The 21249-nt window shown below is 33.1% G+C and overlaps 1 protein-coding gene across 1 annotated transcript; it reads left to right on the top strand.

Annotated features, from left to right (window-relative positions):
• Nucleotides 1–2730: 2730 nt before the first annotated feature.
• LOC145964031 (uncharacterized) lies at nucleotides 2731–20901 on the top strand. The gene is made up of 2 exons (XM_083086397.1): nucleotides 2731–3369; nucleotides 14645–20901. The coding sequence occupies exons 1-2, from the start codon at nucleotides 2947–2949 to the stop codon at nucleotides 14951–14953; spliced, it is 732 nt and encodes a 243-aa protein (XP_082942523.1). The 5' UTR covers nucleotides 2731–2946; the 3' UTR covers nucleotides 14954–20901.
• Nucleotides 20902–21249: the final 348 nt, after the last annotated feature.

The raw sequence follows: 21249 nt of genomic DNA on the forward strand, positions 1-21249 counted from the left end.
ATTCTTCATATCTACGAGAGAAGATATCGCATGCATATGCGATTGGCGAGTCTTAAACACGAATAAGCACAACACAGGCAGTGTGATTCGTCATCGTTAAGATATGAGTGCATGTATTAAGATTGTTCGAATGCACAAAAACGATGGAGATCGATTATTCTAACGTGATTATCTGATACGCGCAGATTAAAAATGAGTTTTTGTCTCGTTAAATAGATCATTATTTAAATAATAATAATTTTTCTTAATTATAATAATTATATGATAATTTTCCAAAATATTATTTTCAAATTAACAATTGTATTGTATTGAAATAATTTTTTTTATGAAATTTAATGATAACATGTGATTGATTTTTCAGTCGTATTCCATTATAACGTCTATCTATGAAAATGCAGGTGGAGACTAGTAATATGATTCTACTACAAAGTATTATTTAGACTTCTATGTTTGTTGCGTTTGCGGAGAGAAACTATCCGGAGAAATGATTAGGATTACTTAAGCCGCGCTAAGCGGTTTTATTATGTTTTATTACGACCGAACAACTGCCCGCAAGGATTGCCGAAGAACGGAAGTGGCGAGGTGATAGCCGCGTGTACCATAATTGCCGTGCATCATCGTGCTTGCTATTTCGTAATCATTTAATAGGGACTTCAACTTGTATGGTCGGTTTATATTCGATTGACATCAACACGCCAATTTTTGTCAATAAATAGGTATTTCGCGAATCCAGAGCTACTCATTCAAATATATACAAATATATATAATTTAAATTTTATTATCTATATTATGAGAGAAATGTATTATTTTCTTTTTCAATTTTTTTTTTAATGAAAAAATATATTACAAGAATCAGATAAAAATTTATAAATATTAAAAAATTTATTTTTTAAATATAAAATGTAAAATGCAAACATAAATATTTAATTTCACCGATATATTTTTCATCAACCATGAAATACATACGTCATATATAGATGTCATGCATACATTCCTAATGATATATCTGAAGATAAATGCATACAGTTATATATCGTTAATTTTGCCGCCTATTTGTCGAACGCATTTGCTGCAAAGAATTATGTCGCGCGATGACGCGCCTTTATTAGTGCCGTCTTATCGTGGGTGGTTTGCGCGTTTTATAATCGATAGGGTGTTGCCTTTTATGCGTGATGCGCGCATTCATGTTTCCTCAAATCGTTATTGTTACGTCAGTACAACGGTTGCATCACGGTCTCGCATTACGATTATCCACGACTCGCTCGGATCACCACCAATCGTCTTGTTGCATTTTGTGGAAAGGAGGAAATTAGCGATTATCATTGATCACAAAAGTTTCTGAGCAATATTATTGGTCGTAGAGTTTTTATATTTTATATTAGTTTTATGAGGTATTGGCTAAATTAACGCGATAAAAGAACCAATTATGGCTTCCCTTCCTTTAACAAGGAATTTAGTGTCAATATCTCAATATTACATCTCTTCGTGAATTTATATTTAATTGATGTCCCAACGAGAAAAATGGTAATTTAAATGCTTATTAAGTCGTCGATAAACTATCGTGGTTTAAGATTCTTTTTCTAAAGTCATCAAGATTTTATACGCGGGATTATAATCGCTTGAGGAAACGAAATAAATTGAAATAAAAATCGAAGGTAAAGTGTTTCTACTTGCTTTATTGCAATTAAATTTGAATTATATAAACATGCAATGTGGATTGCGATGCGTAACGTAAATATATTAAGAGTTATGCACATTATATGTCATAATCAGTTAACGGTTAATGCTTACGGGAAATAGTTTGACGGTACATTGACAGGACGGTGACAGTAATGTAACATTTCGTATAGTGCGAATAGACCTTTATATTTTTACAATATTTTACTAATTATTTAATTTAACTTTTTATTCAAGTGACATTTAGAGAGAACGCGTTTTTTCTATTTATAAAAATATATAAAAAATTTAAAGTTATATATAATCTAATTATATACAAAGTTATAGGTAATAAAGAAAATGAAATGTATTTTATTAAAATTTCAAGAATTATGTTATTTTAATTTTAATTTAATTTTTATTTTTTTCTATTCTGAAAATTAAAAAGGAGCATTTTTCCTATGTGTTTCCGTCATATTTTATCGATCAATATATTCGAACGAAACATGCAGAGTTTCGCACACCTGTCACCAGGCGTCGCCGCCATACAATTTGCAGTCAACTTCACTTTCGTTCGTTAACTGTGTTCTTTTGCTCTTTCGGTTTGGTAAGTTTGTCTCGCGACAATATTTCGCGTGTATTCCTTCGACATCGTGTTCAAAAACGCGAATACATCTCGTTCCGGTCGCGATTAGCGTAAATTACGCGCAGTGTATTTATATAAGGAAAATATTTTGTACGACAAACTAAACTATGGCGCAAATCGACAATCAAGAAAACACCAACCGACCAAGAAGATATCTTAAATCTTACATCGATAATGAAATCAAAAGAAAGGAAATAACGAAGGGGAAAAACTCGATTATCGCAACGTAAGAGTAAGAAAGGGAAAAATCTCTCGGTAAGGCTCTTAATTAAAAATCCGCGGTACTCGTCGAGCGAGTCCGCCATTGCGCAGAATCGAGGGGATCCGCATTTCGGCAACGTCGGAGGTCGGCTCGGTTCGGGAATCATCGGGCAGCCGAGCGGCCGAGGCCCGCCGCTTCGGGTCTCTCCGCCGTCGTTCGCGCTCGCCGCGTCATACGTGCGCGCGCGTCCGTCTCGTGGTGTCTGTCCCCGTCGCGCTCGTCTCGGTCCGCGCGTGACTCGCGTTTCGCGCGTTCTTTGGTGCAGTGCGGTGTGTCCGATTCGACTCGCGGTGCGTCTCCCCGCATTGTTTTCTTTTTTTTTCGTATTCTTTACACTTTTTTGCTCCCTCGATTTTCGCCTCTCTCATCGAGGCTCGACGCGATGTCCTTGCTGAAGGACGATAAACCGCCGTGCGCCCGACTCTGCCACATCGTCAAGTGGGACGACTTCCCCGGCTACGGATTCAATCTGCACGCGCAGAAGGGCAAGAACGGCCAGTTCATCGGCAAAGTGGACGACGGCTCGCCGAGCCAGGCGGCCGGTCTGCGTCAGGGCGATCGGATAATCGAGGTGAACGAGATCGACATCGCGAACGAGACCCACAATCAGGTGGTCGAGCGCATCAAGGCGTTCGCCAACGTGACTAAGCTTCTGGTGGTCGACCAGGAGGCCGACGATTACTTCAGGGAGAACAACATCGTTATCAAGGGCACCATGGCCAACATCAAGGTGATCAAGACGCCGGAGAGGAATCCCAACAGCGTGGAGGATCGCTCAGATGGTAGCAACTGCTCGGTTGACGAGGTAAGAACGCTTCTCTTCTGCTTTCGCATCTTAACTTCTAGACGTACCGAGTGTATGATTTATTACGTGTCATAATTTTCAGTGATTTAAATGGCATAAATTACGCAATGTATTTTATTCTTAAAATGTTTTTAAATAGAGATCTATTATGGCGCAGTTTATTATATATCCACAAGTCCTTTATATTTTTATATGCAAATAATTGGAAAAATCTTGGTACTCTTAAAGTTAAGATGCTTTTTTTATATTGAATCATTATTATTGATAAAAGGTGGTTATATAAATAAAAGCATAGATTGTATCAATACATAAATTATGAAGTGTTAGTGCGCGCGCGTATGTGCATATTCAAATCCGTGGAATGGAGATATAACTATGCAGAAATAATATTGTAATTGCAAAAGAGAGATATCAAATAATTATCCCATTCTGCATAAAGTAATTTATTAAGACTTACAATCTAATAAAAAAAAGAGAGAGAGAGAAATATCGTTTCTCTCTCTCTCTCTCTTTCTTATCATATTTTTATTATAAAAATTTCAATATCATTTCAATATTTTTATTATATCAATTTTAATATTAATTTTAATAAGAATCTTAATATCATTTTAATATATTATAAAAACATAAATTTTATTAAGAATTTTAATATCATTTAAATACTATAAATAATCAGAATAAATTCTCTTCTGAGAGACACTATTACCTACTTTTCTATATTTCTACATGTATCGAAAATGTGTGCGTGTCAAATATATTCTGATAAATCTCTTGAAAGTGATTAGTGCACATTAAGGCGAACGTAAATGCGTTAATCGTCTTCCTCGGTTTCGAAAGTCCCGATAAACGACGCGCCCGTATCGAAAGAATCCGTGGCATTCGCGTGGAATTTATCTGATGTGAGTTGGGTCCACCTGTTGGATTCGTCGCCGCCGCCTTTGGTCGCTCTCGTGTGTTTACGTCCGTTCATGCCTAGAAAGTGTCTGGCACACGCTCGTAACGCGTGTGCAGCACTGCAATACATCGACTGTGCTGAATACATATTGACGACCTGGTCTGGAAGGCCATATGTGTGGATGATAATAAAATATAATTATTAATGTGCACACATATGTATGAGAAATACGCACGTGCTATTGATATACATATCTTAAACGTTCTATTTTTGCAAAGATACCTATGCTACAAGTAGCTACTACGCATTTAACAATACTTTGTACGTATGATGTGTGTATAATTTTATTTTAAATTGTTTTAAAAAATCTCGCCAATTTATTTTACACACATGTATTTGTTGGATATAGGGGACATATCGAGCTAATAACTGTTTGAATTGAATGCGGTCACCGTGTTTTATTTTTTACGCCGTAATATGCAATGTTCTCAGCTTTTACAACGTATTCGAACTTGCGTAAAATACAAGCAGGTGCGCGTTATTGAATGCACATGCGTCATCATACTGTAATTAGTTATTTCTCTGCAAAAGTCTTGCCGTCATTGTGCTCTTTGAGCTATTCTAATGATCGATGTATTGCAGTAAATGGAATAGAAATTCAATATATAATATACGGCACACAAAAGAGATTTGTTGCTCCAAATATGAAAATTAATTATATATAACAATTTTTTTTTAATCCATCGACACATGTATGACTTTTAGTGCCCTCCATTTATTTGATAGATTATCTATCTATAAAATTATCTTATTAAATACATGATACGTGAACAATATTATGATATATAAACCTTATCTTATCGAATTTTATTTCATATATTACACGCTTTTAATTTGGATTTATATGGGATAAACTTTATATGTGTTTGAAATATTTTCTGTTTATTTTGTACGAATTCGAATTGCATAAGGATACGATATTAATTCGTACTCGTTTAATTTTTTTTTTAGAGATCAATTGCATCGAATTGATCGTAAATTATAAATATGTATGTTTTCACACTCGTAATCTTAATTTTTTTGCCATGATTCATATACTACGTGATTTATTCGTGATTAGATGTTACGGCGATAAGAACATACGTGTTTTTATTTACATTGATTACACAGGCCCACAAAAAAAAAGTTCCCTGTGCTGGCGATCTGACTAGGCTAGTCTTATGTATTTTGGCCCGCTGAATTCGAATCTGACGTCAGAATTGCTCCATCACGTCACAGTTTTTTTTAAATCTCAAAAGAGAAAGACGAAAATTTCGTAAAAATCGACATTCTAGGGTAGTAAGACTGCGCTTCTTGAGGGAAAAGTTACCGAAATTATATTTCCATGTATTTTCTGGCATTATAAATCCAAATCCGATTTGTCATGAAAAAGTAGCAATCTTCCGTATTCCATATTTGATTTTAGTTCATTCATAAATCTTATATTGGAAAGAATTAATCTTATATTCTCCAAGTCCAAATTTTGAGAAAAATTTTTTCGAAACTTACAGCTTCTAGCTGTTGAGTTCGTATAAGATGCAGAAATTTCTTTATATAGGTCACAAACCTCTTTTCATGTCTTTAAAGCGCTAGAGATACATGAAAAAAAAGATTGTGCTATCTGGAGGTAAAAACCTATCTTAATATTTTCGCATCTTGATAAATAGAATCTGTTTGCAGTAAATTTTAGGTGTTACAACCTGAAAAAATAAAAAAAATAAAAAATGAGCACAAAAAAAAATTGAGCAACGTTTATATTCTAGGTCGGATTTGGATTTATGATGTCTGAAAATACATTAAAATATGATTTTGGTAACTTTTTCTTTAAGAAGCGCAGTCTTATTACCCTAAAATATCGATTTTTACGAAATTTTCGTCTATTTTTGAGATTTAAAAAAAACTGTGACGTGATGGAGCAATTCTGACGTCAGATTCGAATTCAGCGGGCCAAAATACATAAGACTAGCCTAGTCAGATCGCCAGCACAGGGTACTTTTTTTTTTTGTGGGCCTGTGTTATCAAATAGCGTGAACTACGCGGAACAGGAAGTGATTTAGGATTAATTGTCAAAACCGGTTTTTTGAGAAAAATATTATAACTTAAAAACGGGTACCCAAGTTATTTTCCCAATGATCGCATATCTTCTCTCGGCGATGATGTGTCTCTTTGTGCACGTCAGCTGACTAATAGGACGAGAAATCGCCATTTTTTCGTCGATGCCGCACGATTATCTCGCGTGGATTTTCTCACCGTCATGTTTCTTTCATTATTATCAGTTATATGGAAAGACACAATCATGGTCAAAAGATAAAAAATTATGTTAATTCGTATGCTATTCATAAATTTTTGCTAAAATTTAACACGAAAATTTTATTACAAATTTTTTTTTATAGATATTATTATGTAGAAAAATTTGGAGAATAATATTCTAATATAATATCACTTTAAAATAATTTTTTAAATCAGTTTTAAATAATTTTTCATTCATTATTAAATATAATAAATACAGCATTAAAAAGTATATAAAAATTTATGCGAGAGATGCATAATTTTCTTTTACGAATCATTATTTATAAAATTTTTGTCTTGATTATTATTTTATAAAGGATTATCTTTAAAGAATTATCTATCATATTTGTTATAATTCACTTGTATAATCGTTGGGCTATGCATCAGTAATATCTCTGAAATATCTCTATTAATTACGTAAAAATTAAAATGATTCATATCTTTTTGCGGTATAAGAATTATATAATTACAATAATTCATAGCATATTATTCGCGACTTGTGTTCATATTTCAATTCCATTAATGGCTGATTTAACTAGAGGTAAAGAAATTACTTCTTTGTAAATAATTTGCCGATATTTGCATCGAGCCGCCATCATCGATGCTTTTTTGCTCTGTTATCAGCGGCGATATTTTCGTTGTGTACATTGAAACATTCACTTATGACACATGAATTTGAATAAACGTTACCCAAACTAAGCTAATGATGTCTCTACATCTTGGAAACCATCTGTATTTACTCAGATCGGGAGATATAAGACAGAAATGCCAGGGAAAAAGTTCACTTGACGCCTATAAAATGCGATATCTATAAGAGAAATATTCTTATTTTTCTACGAAACGCAATTTTCCTCTATCGATCTTTTTTCCTCCAAAAGCTAATTCGAAAAGATAATAAAATAATGTTGTTGCTTTTAGATTATTATATTTTTCATATCTAGAATCATCGATAGATACCTATTGTAGAATCAAAGTAATTGATTCTGACTTGGTAGAAGGACGAATCATTGAAGGACGTGTGTACGTATCTTTATACACGATATCCTTTCTTTTAATTTCTAGGCCATTGAATCACATTTGCTGTTCACATTACAAGTTGGTCAGCATTATACTCGTTATAGTAGTGAGAATATTATTAATATTCAAGAATTTCAAGCAGTAATTAAAAATTATACCAATAAAAGGAAATTATAGTATTGATTTATATTATAATTTTAAATATTATTATAATTTTAAATATTATTATAATTTTAAATTACGAATCAATTGAGAATCATTTGCTATCGAAGCAAATATACGCTTAATATGTTCGCGACTTGTCACATTGATTTTAATTGTCAGATGAAATGATATATGCGTTCTCATGTGTCGCAAGTGCGTGCTTATTACGTGCAAGAAATGTGAACAATCCCTATCGCGTTGTGCAATATGAGATGTAATAATCGACGAGATTCATACTGTTATCTATTACTTCATGTAGAAAATGTCTCGAGAAATCTCTCGAGATATTTCCTATAGTATTAATTATAATGATATTAAATTATGTATATTAAATTATAATATTAATGGCACTTCTCTAATTTTATTATTATTTTCCAAAAACTTTTGATGCTTTTATTTCTTACGTTCCTATTTTATTACCGAAAAGACTGTATTTATGTCCCCGTATCAACTAATAATTTTTAAATATGATACTCTCTTTCTCCTCCTATATATATTATATTTCACTTTCTATGTTATCTTTATTAGTAAATATAATCTTTTTTTGTATTTATTATTTAAACACGTGTTTTAAAGCATTGTTACGAGCCAGTGTCATGCTTTCGAAGTCATAGGAGTATTTGAATGTAATCGCTGCGGGAATGAATGAAATGTGATTGAATCATGCTGAATAAGCGGAAGCTTTGCCGATTCGCACGTGCCAATGAACCGATTATGTATGACAAAAAAGATAGTCACTTAATATTTCCTGCTTCCGATCATGTGACGAGCGGTGCTAAAAACCTCGTTTTCAATTATTTTCGATCATAAATTATCATTACAATTCGAGTAGCTAAACAGAATTTTAAAAGGGAATTGACGGTAACTTCAATAATAAAATGGGATTTCATTCAACACAAAAATATTTGATATATATATATTTATTATTTTCGCAAAAAGCTTATTTTTGATGTCGCAAAAAATAAATTATTCGATAATAAAAATATATCGTCGTGAATAATTTTTATTGTTTAATTTAAAAATCGAATATCAAGATATATTGATGCGCGGATAGATAAATGTTTCTCATACTTTAAATTTAAATAATTGCAAAGTATTTTAAATAATTGCAACAGCATTAGATCATCATACCCGAATCTGGAAAGTTAAAAAAATTATAATAATGAGATCAGCATTTGGCAAATGAGATTTTACATCCGCGATGCGTCTGATATTTCAACAGTTTGGTTCGTATATAAGTGACGACGTCGTTATTAATATCCCGCTTATACACATGTGTTCATTATTGTCCAGATACAATAATTCATTTATATAGAGGCAGACACTCGTCGAGCCGCAGTTTATCCACTTCGTTTAACCCTTGAACATCGATTAAAGGGAATGTTGTCTCGACGAGAATTGGCGAAATTGCGATAAGAAGGAAGATATATAGAGAATAATAGAGAAAGTGTTGCAATGTGTGTGAGTTGATTTTTAAGCGATATCTTAAATTTTGTGAGAAATCTAATACCGCAAATTTAAGGTATTTATACGCATATTTTAGTCATTAATATTTATCAAAGATATTTCAACTCGTAAAAATCCTGTATTTAAGCTATCACTGAAATATATACAGATATGATGGCGTTATATTAAAATCCATATCATTTAAAAGCGAAATAAATAAAACAAAATTAATAAAATTAATTATAACAATAATTAATTATAACAAAATTAATTTTTCTAATGAAGCGATATAATTGTAAAACTTATATTAATTAAAACTAATTGTAATGATTCCCGTATATCTGCGTGAAAATAGGAGCAATGAAAAATTTTCGTGTAAAATTCGCTTGATAGACTTGCTTTGTCTGCTAGAATGTCTTCAGGGGACGGTATCTCCGGTTCTCGGTGATATCGTTATCGTAGCCTCCACGATTGTTACAATCTCGTCCCGACAATGGTTGTACCATGCTTTCTCTCGTATTTCTGGTAACAATCCCGCTCGACTCCGGCCAGTCGTGAAAATTGGAAGATTCAAATGCGTAGACTCGTTCATTTATTAACGATCGATCCGTGCTTAATCTTATCCGACGCTCCTATAAATCTGACACACATTCATTTTATAATCCTCGCATGCCAATTATGAGTTCCTCAGGGTCACGATATGATAAATGGTAATTCTCACTTTTAATTTTACATAGTAATTTATTAAATTAAAATCTTTTAATCATTTTCTGGAGATTAAAGATACATATAAGTTATCAAAGCAATTTTAAGTAATTTCCTCGGAAATATTATATGAATACGAATTTCTCGGAATTTATGAATATGGAGATGCGCATATCTCTTTGAACAGGAAAATAACTCTCGGTTTCATGCGAATATCATCGTCTTGCTACGCAATACAATAACAGGCAAAGCTGTGTTCAAGGAGGAAAAGGATTGCTCGAATGGAACGAATTCGCTGCAGTTATACGTGTCTTATCGTGCCACGTGGTGGGGAATGAGTCATTTTAACTTCAGGGGAACTCGCGTATAAAAAGTCGCGGTTCGACTTTTTACGAATAAATTATCATTTCGCAACAAGAATGATTAAATATAATTTCTATATCTGTATACGTATATATGAAGCATTAGAAACACAATTTAATAGTTATATAATTTAATAGTTATTTACCGTTCGGAAAAAACATGAAATGATATCATAAGATAAAATAAGATAATTTTAGATAAAAAGTTTTTCTAATTTTGCGATTTATTATTATTATTTTTTTCTTTGTATCATCCCGAGTTTTGTACATTTACTATGATGTTCATGCATAGAATTTTCAATAAATTCGAAAAAGCCTAGCGCTATCTTATAATTCTAGGAATTACAGGCGCTTAGGGAACATCTGTCTGTTTGCTTAGGCGGTTATCAGTATGAATGCACCTTGCGCCATCGTCTGCAACAATACCTTGCTCTCGGATGCGAGTCATTAGAGCGTTAATCACAGGAAGTCGTTTTTTTTTGGAGGACATCGGCGCATTTGATGGCGTTCTTAATTAATTTTCGTGAGACACGAGAATTTTGCGCGATGGATATCAAATGGGAGATGCGCGAGCGCTTTTTCTCTTCCGACTAGAAAATTTTAACCGCTCCACTCCGACGAACTTCCATTTCCGGTAATTTTCACGAGATTATATAAGTTCCGCATCCATCCGTCGTGATTGCTTGCATCACGTTCTCCTATTATGTTGAATTCATTTATTTCAAAGAAATATAATTCTCTTTAGTATTACTTTTAATTTAATGTATTTTATTCGACAAATTTAATTCAATGTATACCTTTAAAAATATAAAAATATAAAAAGATTTATAATATAACAAAAAGAGAGACAAAGAGAAAGAGAGAGAGAAAGAGTTGTCTAATAATTTATGTCTAATAATTTATTAAAAAATATATGTGATTATTTTAATAAGAAAGATATTTGTTTTAGAAAAATATTTTTTTATAATTTTGAGGATGAAAATTTTTACATAGCCAAACAAAAAGAAATAATAGCAAATTTTCAAGACATTGTTGTGATAAAGACTTGGTTACGAGATCTAATTATTCTCTATTTAGATAAAAAGTGATGAATATGTAGATTATAGGTGCTTTCATTCTTTCATGTTAACATGTTAACATACTAATTACGATAAAGGAATGCGTGGGAAGCAGATGATCGAAAGATTCTTCTGTATTATAGGCGATTGTAATAATTATGCGCATGCGATCGAAGTACTTTCAGAAATACATCAATTCTTTTATAAATAATCTATTTAAATAATATTTTGAATTTATAAATTATATATAATTAAATATAATATAATATAAAATTACATATTTTTACGTAATTTATAAATTAGATTATGCATAAATAATAATTTAACAATAATTCAAAATTCATTTACTTCTTAATTATTTTATAATGAATTTATCGCAACCAGCAAGAATTACATCGTATTCTGAGGAAATCATAATGGCAATATTTTTATCTCCATAAAAAAACTTATATTAACTTCTTTTCTACATCTTGTTTGTTGTACATTTCGAATGCCATCTTATTACAAGGATTTTTGCAAATGGCACACAAATCGATTGTGTAATAGACGATTCGAGGAAGTTGATGTACAATCGCGAATTGTACTCCCGATACAATTAATAGTCATCCTCTTGTGCTCGTTTTCCATTCCGTACAAAATAGGATGTTTCCTGCCTTTTTTGCGTAACACGACTGATATAAATGCAAAAGAGTATGACATATTTCAATATGAATACACCTAATTTCTTAGTATTATTTGTACAAACTCTTTTGTAGTATTTTCTAGTAACTCGTATTTACCTAATAAGCATTTCAATTTATATGCAATATTTATTTCTTCGTTAATTTTATTTTCTAAAAAATAAATATATTTCCTAAGAGTTAATTGATTATATAATTTAATCAGAATTTAATTAAATCTAAAATTTTATATAAGGGACAGCGGAGGAGACATTTCAAATTCCGTTATTCGATCTTATTCGATTTCCGTGTCTCGTTCTAGAACGATTTTAGAGGAAAGCGTGCCAAAATCCCGCACACGTTTCGCCTGAATACATATGCAGATAACGGGGATTCCCCTCCAAGGAAGAAACGAGTCGACAAGTATTGCACCATGTTCTCTCATAGGATAGATATAATTAAATACTTGCCTGCGTGACCCGTCGATAAGCGCATGTTTATTTCGAAGCTCGATACGCGCGTTTGCTAGTCCCGGAATGTTCCCCCCTTTAATCGACGATTTCATTCTTGCGTCAACACGCGCGTGCAACAAATTACACGTCCGTTTGGCCTAAAGAGCACAGGTGAATTTGTAGCGCACGTGAAAGTACATAAGTTATTCCTGTTCTATAATATTTTTAGACGGGAAATTCTTTTTTCCTATTTATAGGATTGTGCGTAAGTCACCGAAATACAATCATGATATATTACAAGTGTTAGAAAGTATAATTATTCGCATAAAATCTATTTGATTTTTCTCTTTAAAGCAAAGAAGGTATTTAAAAAAAAAATTTTTTTTAGAAATTCAAGATTACATGAACAAAATTTAATAATTAAATAAATTTAACAGAATATTAGAATATTATATAAATATTTTAGAATAGTATGATATCCCGAAATTATTCGGATAATTCAAAGATCGATTTTGCGTTTTATTGCACGATTAAAATTTGAATTTAAAATAAAATGCGAATACGTTTTGACTCGAGTTTACAAAAGAGAAAAATCGAGATGATCGTGAGAAGCATTCATAATCGTTGCCGTCCCATGGCACAGATTCCTGCAGTTTTTATAAGATCGTTGTATCAGAAGGAAGGCGGAATAAAAACGTTATGTGCAACATGCGCGAAATTTTTATCGAGCTATCGTGATCGTACAGTCAGTTTCTCTGCAATAACGTGCGTAAAATTCGGCCTTGTCATTAATCTTGTAAAATTCTGACTTCTCAGATTTTATTTTCAAATAAAATCGCATTAAGTGTTTCAATAATAGCATCATTTCTATATCGGATAAAATAGGATTTTATTATTGTAATAAAATTTGTCTTAAAATTTAATTTACAATAATGTATATACATAATATGCTCACATATATACACACACACGTACATATACACATCCTGTTCTATCAAGTTATTTATTAAGTTTTAACAAGACTGATTGATGCATGATGAAGCGGAATTATTATAACACATACACATACAGGATTCTACTTTATTTAGCATTCCCTATATCGGAATCTCCGTGTATTATTACATACGTATGCCTTGTTTCGTATCTAATTTCTACTTTGATTACTGTAATTACATCGTTTTAGATTATCGAGACAGTCGTCAGGGAGAAAGGAAAAAGTCCCGTTTATACACAGTTTCCTTTCGCAAATAAATGACTGCATAGTAATTCGGGATACAGAAAGCCAGTCGTACGTGAAATTCAGTATGTAGGACTGTAGCGAGATAGCCGACTAACATTATTTCGAAGGGATTTAAACAGTTCGCGCGGCTCGGGAACCGGTTCTTCTCCAACGTCGCGGTAATGGAATTCCTTTAAGTACCGTTCAGAATTGCATCAAGGATCCAAGGTCATTATAAATATCTCTCCGCGGACAGCGATCTTTATCCGCGCCAACTCGTGAGTAATAACGTGTCGTGGCGATACCTGGCCGAGGAGTCGCGATACCATCGCGAAATACTCGAGCGGAAATTCATATTTTGGTGAAGGCGGGTTGTAGCAGGCGCTTGTGAATCTCACCGTATTACACAGTGTGCATTTTTGTCGGTAGTCTGTGCGCCTTGCGTAGAAGGTTGCATGCTTACACACAAGCGAACCGTTGAGAAAAAAACCGCAATGTCATTCGACTCAGAAGAAATATCTCGTTTCGTTTTGTTTCTAACTTTTGCTTCGTAACTCGGATAGAACAAAGCTTGGTTACTACTTCTCGAATCAATGATTATGCTTATAATCGTAAGATCATTAAGAGAGTTGCGTTAAGAGTGTACAATTATAAAGATATGAAACATTCCTCTCTTTTTCTCATCAAGACTGCATTTAATTTCGCATCATTTTTATTTAACTTTAGTAATATTAAAAATAAATAGTATTAAATTGAGTATTAGATACAGGGGTACTTGAAATTATATCATCTGATAATTTCAAGAATTTTTGTACATATTATTTTTTTATGTTATTTATATTTTATTTTATTTATATTCCATATATTTTAAAAATTTGAGATAAATGCCTTTTTCTCACAATAATATATCGTTCTGTTTCCTTGTTTCAGAGCACGCAAAAGTCGATCGACTCCAACGATACGGCGCACAGCAACAGCACTGCTGTAGCACAGATGACGACCAGCAACAGCAGCGGCAACATGCGGGAAAACGGCAACGGCGACGTGAACCACGTGCATGGCACGGGTAATGGCAGCGTGGGGGATGGTGCGAACAACAGCGAGCCCCGATCCGAAGGTCTGAACCTGAAGATGAGCGTGAAGGAGCTCAGGGAGCAGCTGGCAAAGCGCAAGAAGTACGACCCGAAGAAGGAGTCAATCGGCTTCAAGGACAAATTCGACATCGTGCAGAAACTATAGATGTATCCTCTCGCTCATGTGACACATCGGTAATTCCTTTCCCTTATTCCTCTCTTTAGAGCCGCCGTCGTCATCGTCGTCGAGCGGTGATGACGACGATTCCCCTCCTTATGATATAACACGCCGTGTTATAACCGATCAAATTGTTATAATAAATACGCACGTTGTTTGCATAAGCGCGGACGCGTCAAGCGTCGATGTTGATATCGTAATATTGATATACATACTCGTATTCAGTGACAAAGAACGTTGCGGAGAATACTAGGATAAAGAAAGATAATGCTGTTTGTACTAGTGTAAATATACTGTCAATTTTTCAGTTTTACACGAAGACAAACTTGCGTGCAATCTCTGTCGCTTCCACGTCGGAAGTTACGGCAGATTTCGAATCAGTTCGACTTATTAACGTTTAAAAGGTAGAGCTATAATAAAGAGAAAGTTTTTTGTTTGACATTTCAAATTATTATTTTTTTACAACAATTATAGTTACAGAGACCTAAATATATCTATTGTTTTCTTTTTCGAAGCAAGACACAATTTAGTTTTATTAAAAAATGTTCCTGTCGTAAATATAATTGCAACACTTCCCGATATGTGATTAGCGAATAATTAAATCTCACGCTCTCGACTTGATTACCCATGGTGTCGTCACATTCGCTCCTAAGCATCGTCTCGTCCGTTAAATTCGGGAGATCCGCTTGCCGCTTCTTCCCACGACTTTCTCTGACGAGAATTTATCTTCTGATGTAGTAATCATTTTGAATGTTACGTCGATCATGCTAATCCTTTGCCAGAATTCTCAATCGCGAATAAAGAGTAACTTTGGACAAAAACCGAAAATTTATCTCGACATTCAAATTTCACCAGTCTTAACCAATAGCTTGGAGCACAAATCATAAAAAATTAACTTGATGTTCGTTGTACTAAATTATTCCAATAAATATTACAATGATACTATTCCAATAAATATTACAATAAAAGCGACTATTTGAAAAATTTTTTAAGCATTTTTAAATATTTATGCTTATTATGACATTTTTATTTCGTGGACGTTAACTTTTCTAACTATCGTAATTTATTAATTTAGTCGCTTTTCGATTAAGGCTGAAGATTGACATGATCACGTCAGGACAATAAATTGATGTCGACAAACGGAGAGTTGGACACGCGCGGAATTCCTCAATAATCTTGCGCGAAGCGTAGAAAATTCGCATGAGTCGGCCGCGAAAATGTCAATTTCAACTGCATCCGTCTGAGTCTCAGTCGTGGTGAGGCTTTAAGGATTCGCAAGGACGGACGTTCTTCGCGTGCAACGGGCGTATGAAGTCAGTCAGTCGCCCGTTGCTCATCCAAGGACGAGTGCGCTGACGTGGGGAGAAAGTACACAGATGAGTCCTCTCAATTTAATCTCCGTTATCGAATTCAAAACGCGAGTCGTTTTTACGCGCGTTGCAACATCGAGCAAGAATTGAACGTCCGCGAATCTTGTAATCTATGATACAATAAACTGTTTTGATATTTGCTCAAATTCAACTCGGTACTTAACGTGATTAATTTGAAGTACTAAGATTACATAGACAACGTAGACAATGTCACAAGAATAAACTCTTAATTAAATTGCTCATTAATGGTTGATATGATAGTCATTGATTAAATGATATCATTATAATACGACACACACATTGCATCGCGCAAGCTTTCGTACAAATAATTTGCAAAATTTAAAACATTTTTTTTTTGATTCTTTAAAATATATTTTTCGAATTTAATCGTAAAAATACTTTAATAAGATCGACGATTTTTTATTCGAGATATGATTTGTTTTCAGAAAAGATATCCAGTTCGATGATAATTGTTTAATTCTCAGTCGTGTATATTTTCCGATAAGAGAGAGTAAACATTTTCAATAAATGTTAGCGATAAATATAGTGTAATGTTAGTGACTAATCGGACAAATTAAACTCGTGGGTTATCGCGTAATTACCCCAACTTAAAGAGATTCAATTATCTCAGATGACAAAATGGGAATTCTAATATTTCTCGTGATTAGTGCCACAAAACGTTATTTAAAGATCGATTTATTTAATAGTTCATAATTGAGAGAAAAACATAATATTCTTAATAATAAGAAATTTTATTTTATTTTAGAATTAAAATTTCTCCAAAAATATGCAACTTTACAATTTAGAAAAAGGAGCTAAAGATAGATTTTCAAAAAAGTTATGCACTTTATTTACAATCGCATGATTTCTCGTTTCCCTTATTGTACACTCTCTTCGTTTCTTTATTCCCTTTTATTGTAACTTCCGGTTAACGACCGCCACGGTTACTGATTGCGATACGTCCCATGTATAAATATGTATGTTAATGTTCTTCGAGTAATTTTCATATCATTAGATTTATGCACATGCATATGCATAATACAATAGATAGGAGAGAAACGTGAAATCTATTGAAAATTCATAGGCAATTAGTATTGATATGTGTGTCGAAAGGAAAAAAGATTCAATCGCAATATCGATTTCTTAACATATAATTGGCCTCTCACACGATATATATTATAGGATGTTTGCGAAGCTACTCGTCGCAATCACTTATTTTTCTACTCTTACACGAATATTACGAGCGATACGCCGTCCTTATTAAAAATATATTTACAAATGAGAAATTAATGAGCGGATTTTTCCAATGTATACGTGTCCATTTCCAGCGCAACGAAATTAATTAAGCGCAAGCGGCGAGCGGGCGAATATTATCAGAGTGCGACGACGATAACAGAGGCTCGACAAACAAGTACTCGCGATTGAAATTTATAACTTGCGTTCGTCGCACGCGCTTCGATAAACCGGCGTTCGTTGAATGCGAAGGCGTTGCATAATCGAGCGAACGAGGAATGTCGCGTTACAATGGCAACTCGGGAGAGAAGCCGCCGCCTCTCCAGGGCGATTCCACCTTCGTCTTCCTCCGGCGCGTTTCGTCGAGAGTCGCGGAAAAGTTAGGTATTACCGTACCACGAGACTCTTGTTGCTTAAATATTACGACGACTTGTTGCGTAACATTTGTCGTCGTCGTCGTCGTCGTCATCATTATTATGCATTTATGTCGAGAACGCGCAGGCACCGCGAGATATCGTGCCTTTTTTACAAATGTGTATAAAGGCGAGCACGAAGCTTCGTTGTCTATCAAATTAATATCCTAGTAATATCGAAGTTTTTATATAATTCGCGCTTATCAAGAAGAGAAAGGAAAAGAGTTCATCGGCTATTTAAATTCAATATTCCTTGATCCTTAAATTGCCGTATAATTGACACAATTAGTATGAATTATTATACTATTTTTTATATTTCCATCTCGTAATTTTTATATTTTATAATTATATTTTCACAATTAGTGCATTCCCTTTCTCTTCTTTGATGATTGTCAAAAAAATGTTAACAGCATCGTATGGAATATAAATTAACTTTAATATAAGTTTTTGAAGAAAATTAAAATTCTATTCTAAACGATTGATATTTATTGTTGTAATTCATAAAAAACTAAATTTCTATATTAGAGTAATAAGATTTATAGTCTGTTTTCCAGACTATGAGACTCTATGCAAAAGATTATAAAAGGTTTATAATATATCTCGAAGTATTATATATATAATATATATATTAATTGTCTTAAATTTGTTGCCGTTCGTTTCACAGGCGTTAATAAGCACTTAAAATTTAACCAGTGTTAGTACTAAGTTTACGACGCGTCGTTAATGCCATGCATTATTTACCAAGGACAATACGCTTCCTACTGAAATGGCAATTTATTGTGTTACTTAAAGCTACCGTTAAGCTTGTTACGGATCTTTGGATGGAAACGAGTTCGATTCGAAAACATGAATTCTGTGTGAAATTATTATCGCTATAATTTATCAAATAGCAACCACGAATATAAGCGGCTATTAACGTTGTAAGCGCGTATCTGTTATTGTGTGCTAATTACATTTCGTACGCATAAACCGTTATGTCATTCAGCGGCTTGCTCGAGTGAAAGTTTATTAACGAGATACAATAGACACGCGCAAAGCGGAGAATTGGCGAAGCAAAATATCATGTTTATCTCGCGACGAATTGAACACATTTTTGTATTAAAAAATTTCGCAAAATAACGAGTGCGAGGTGAAAAATGACAAATGAGTTGAAAAAAATTTCGCTTCGCGAGACTTCGCCAAATGATCGTAATTAGAGATAGAAAACGATTAGTGCTCTTCTCCAGTGAACGCTAAAGGGAGAGCGATTATAACCGGATCGAATTTTACGCCAACGTGTCAGTATCTAGCGATGTGCATCGCGTTTTTAAAGCGAGAATAACGTAGGAATTTATAGCGAGATTAATTGAAAGGGAAACTACTCGTTAGAGAATGCGATAATCTATCTAATTTTATTGTCTGCGAAAACAGGATATAAAATCTGTAAACAAAATTATTCTATATTGGTAGTAGAATTTTCTCTAAAAAGAAACTACATTCTCTTATATCAAAGTCCTACAGATTTCTTCGTTACGTACATATATCCGATTAAAATTAAGAGCGGTATATCGAACAAGTACATGATTATATGCGGCAACGTGTACAATTAGAACCATTATTCTCTGACAAAATTAATCTCCGCTTAGCGTAAATGTGCGATATGTCAAAATCTCGCGGCGCATTGCTCTTATTTTAGACAGGCAGGTAGAGGAAAGCAATTTAATGTCTTAACAACGTCGCGATATAAATGCGCTTCGAATGAAAAAAGGCAACAGTGAAAGGATTTGTATCCTAAACGAAATCGCCGTTTTATCCTAACGATGTCTCGCAATACTTCCATGTATATTTAAAAGTTTTAGGCGTCGTATAGTAATCAATTTGATAATATAGACATCGATAACATGCGCTTATTTCGCGAGCGGTATTTAGCTTTTGAAGGAAATTAAAAATCTAAAAGAAAAATGCTAAAATTATTTAGAAAATTGTTTAAGAAGAATTAATTAATTATGTGTTTTAAGGAGAGGTATATCTTTCTTGCGGTAGAATTTCTGAACCATATCACCCGCAAAAATGGCATTTCGTGTGATTAAGATCAGCGAAAGAGCAAGCAATTCACTAGCGCAGTATTTAGAAGCCAGGTTTTTCGATATTGCGAAGCTCTCGTACTCGTTCGTTCCTTGAGCGCAAACGTGTTAGTCCTCGTTTTTTTCTTTTTTTTTTCCTTAATATTCTTGTTTTATCGTGAGACCTTGGAGAGCTCTAATAGTTATACCGGCTTCTGTAAATATTAATCTATCAGGATAGATGCAACGATTAAATGGCTAATAATAATTATCTGTGCAAAGAAGCTTTTTATATAAGATCGAAATAACTATAATTAATAACGGAATAATTATAATTAATAACACGAAACAAACGCGCTTTCCATAACAAAAATTTATGTTGCTTTAATAATGGTGCAATCTTTGAATATTGATAAAATATCGATGGTTAATTCATTCGGAAAAATAGATTGTTAAATTCGTAAAAATAACCACAAAATATTAATTGTTATTGTTAGTATCTTCGATATATATATCATACCTTATTTTATCCATATCAGTTATAAATGAAAATAGACATTTTTATACCGGACAGAATTGATAGAGACTTCTTTCGGATTTTAGTCAGACCTTAATTGCGATTTTTCCAATTTTAATAAAAATTTTTCGATCTAGCCGATAAGTAATCATTGCATCGAATCCTTGAAATGTATATAATCATGCGCACATTTATATATACGCACACATTAAATAAGAATCAAGTACACATGTTACGATTTTTGCACACTATGTCCAACGTTATTATGTAAGCGTTAATTTTAAATATTATGTTTGATGATAAGGTTTAGATGTATATGTTACTTATGAAATTACACGTATTTACGTACATGTGTAGAAAACGTGTACAGGTGTACAATTTACTGTCCTCACAAGCATTCAGGCTCCAAGTTTCCATCCTTTGCTTCCTGATATTTTTAGTAATTTTTAATAATTTATAATAGTAATTGTCTGACCTTAATGGAATTTTTAAAATTTGCAACATTATTTTACATGCAAATATTAATATCAATATTTTATTTCCAAACATCTTTCTTATTTCACATGTTATTCTTTTTAAAAATCTGATGAGATATAAAGTTTTTATTATCAAGATTAGGATATATTCTTTTTTGTAAGTAGATCGTGAAAAATGCATGTCTGATAAGTGGCGCCTCAATCTGGATTACTTCCACTGTTTTATCGATTAA

The sequence above is a fragment of the Camponotus vicinus genome, unplaced genomic scaffold (assembly GCF_025532165.1).
Source record: "Camponotus vicinus isolate PSW18456_S1 unplaced genomic scaffold, iyCamVici1.0 SCAF_13, whole genome shotgun sequence".
Lineage (NCBI taxonomy): Eukaryota > Metazoa > Arthropoda > Insecta > Hymenoptera > Formicidae > Camponotus > Camponotus vicinus.

Excerpts from the sequence above, each read along its gene's own strand:
- LOC145964031 (XM_083086397.1), top strand. The coding sequence starts at position 2,947 with ATGTCCTTGCTGAAGGACGATAAACCGCCGTGCGCCCGACTCTGCCAC. Across the intron at positions 3,370-14,644 it reads GCAACTGCTCGGTTGACGAG|AGCACGCAAAAGTCGATCGA; the intron begins GTAAGAACGCTT and ends TCCTTGTTTCAG.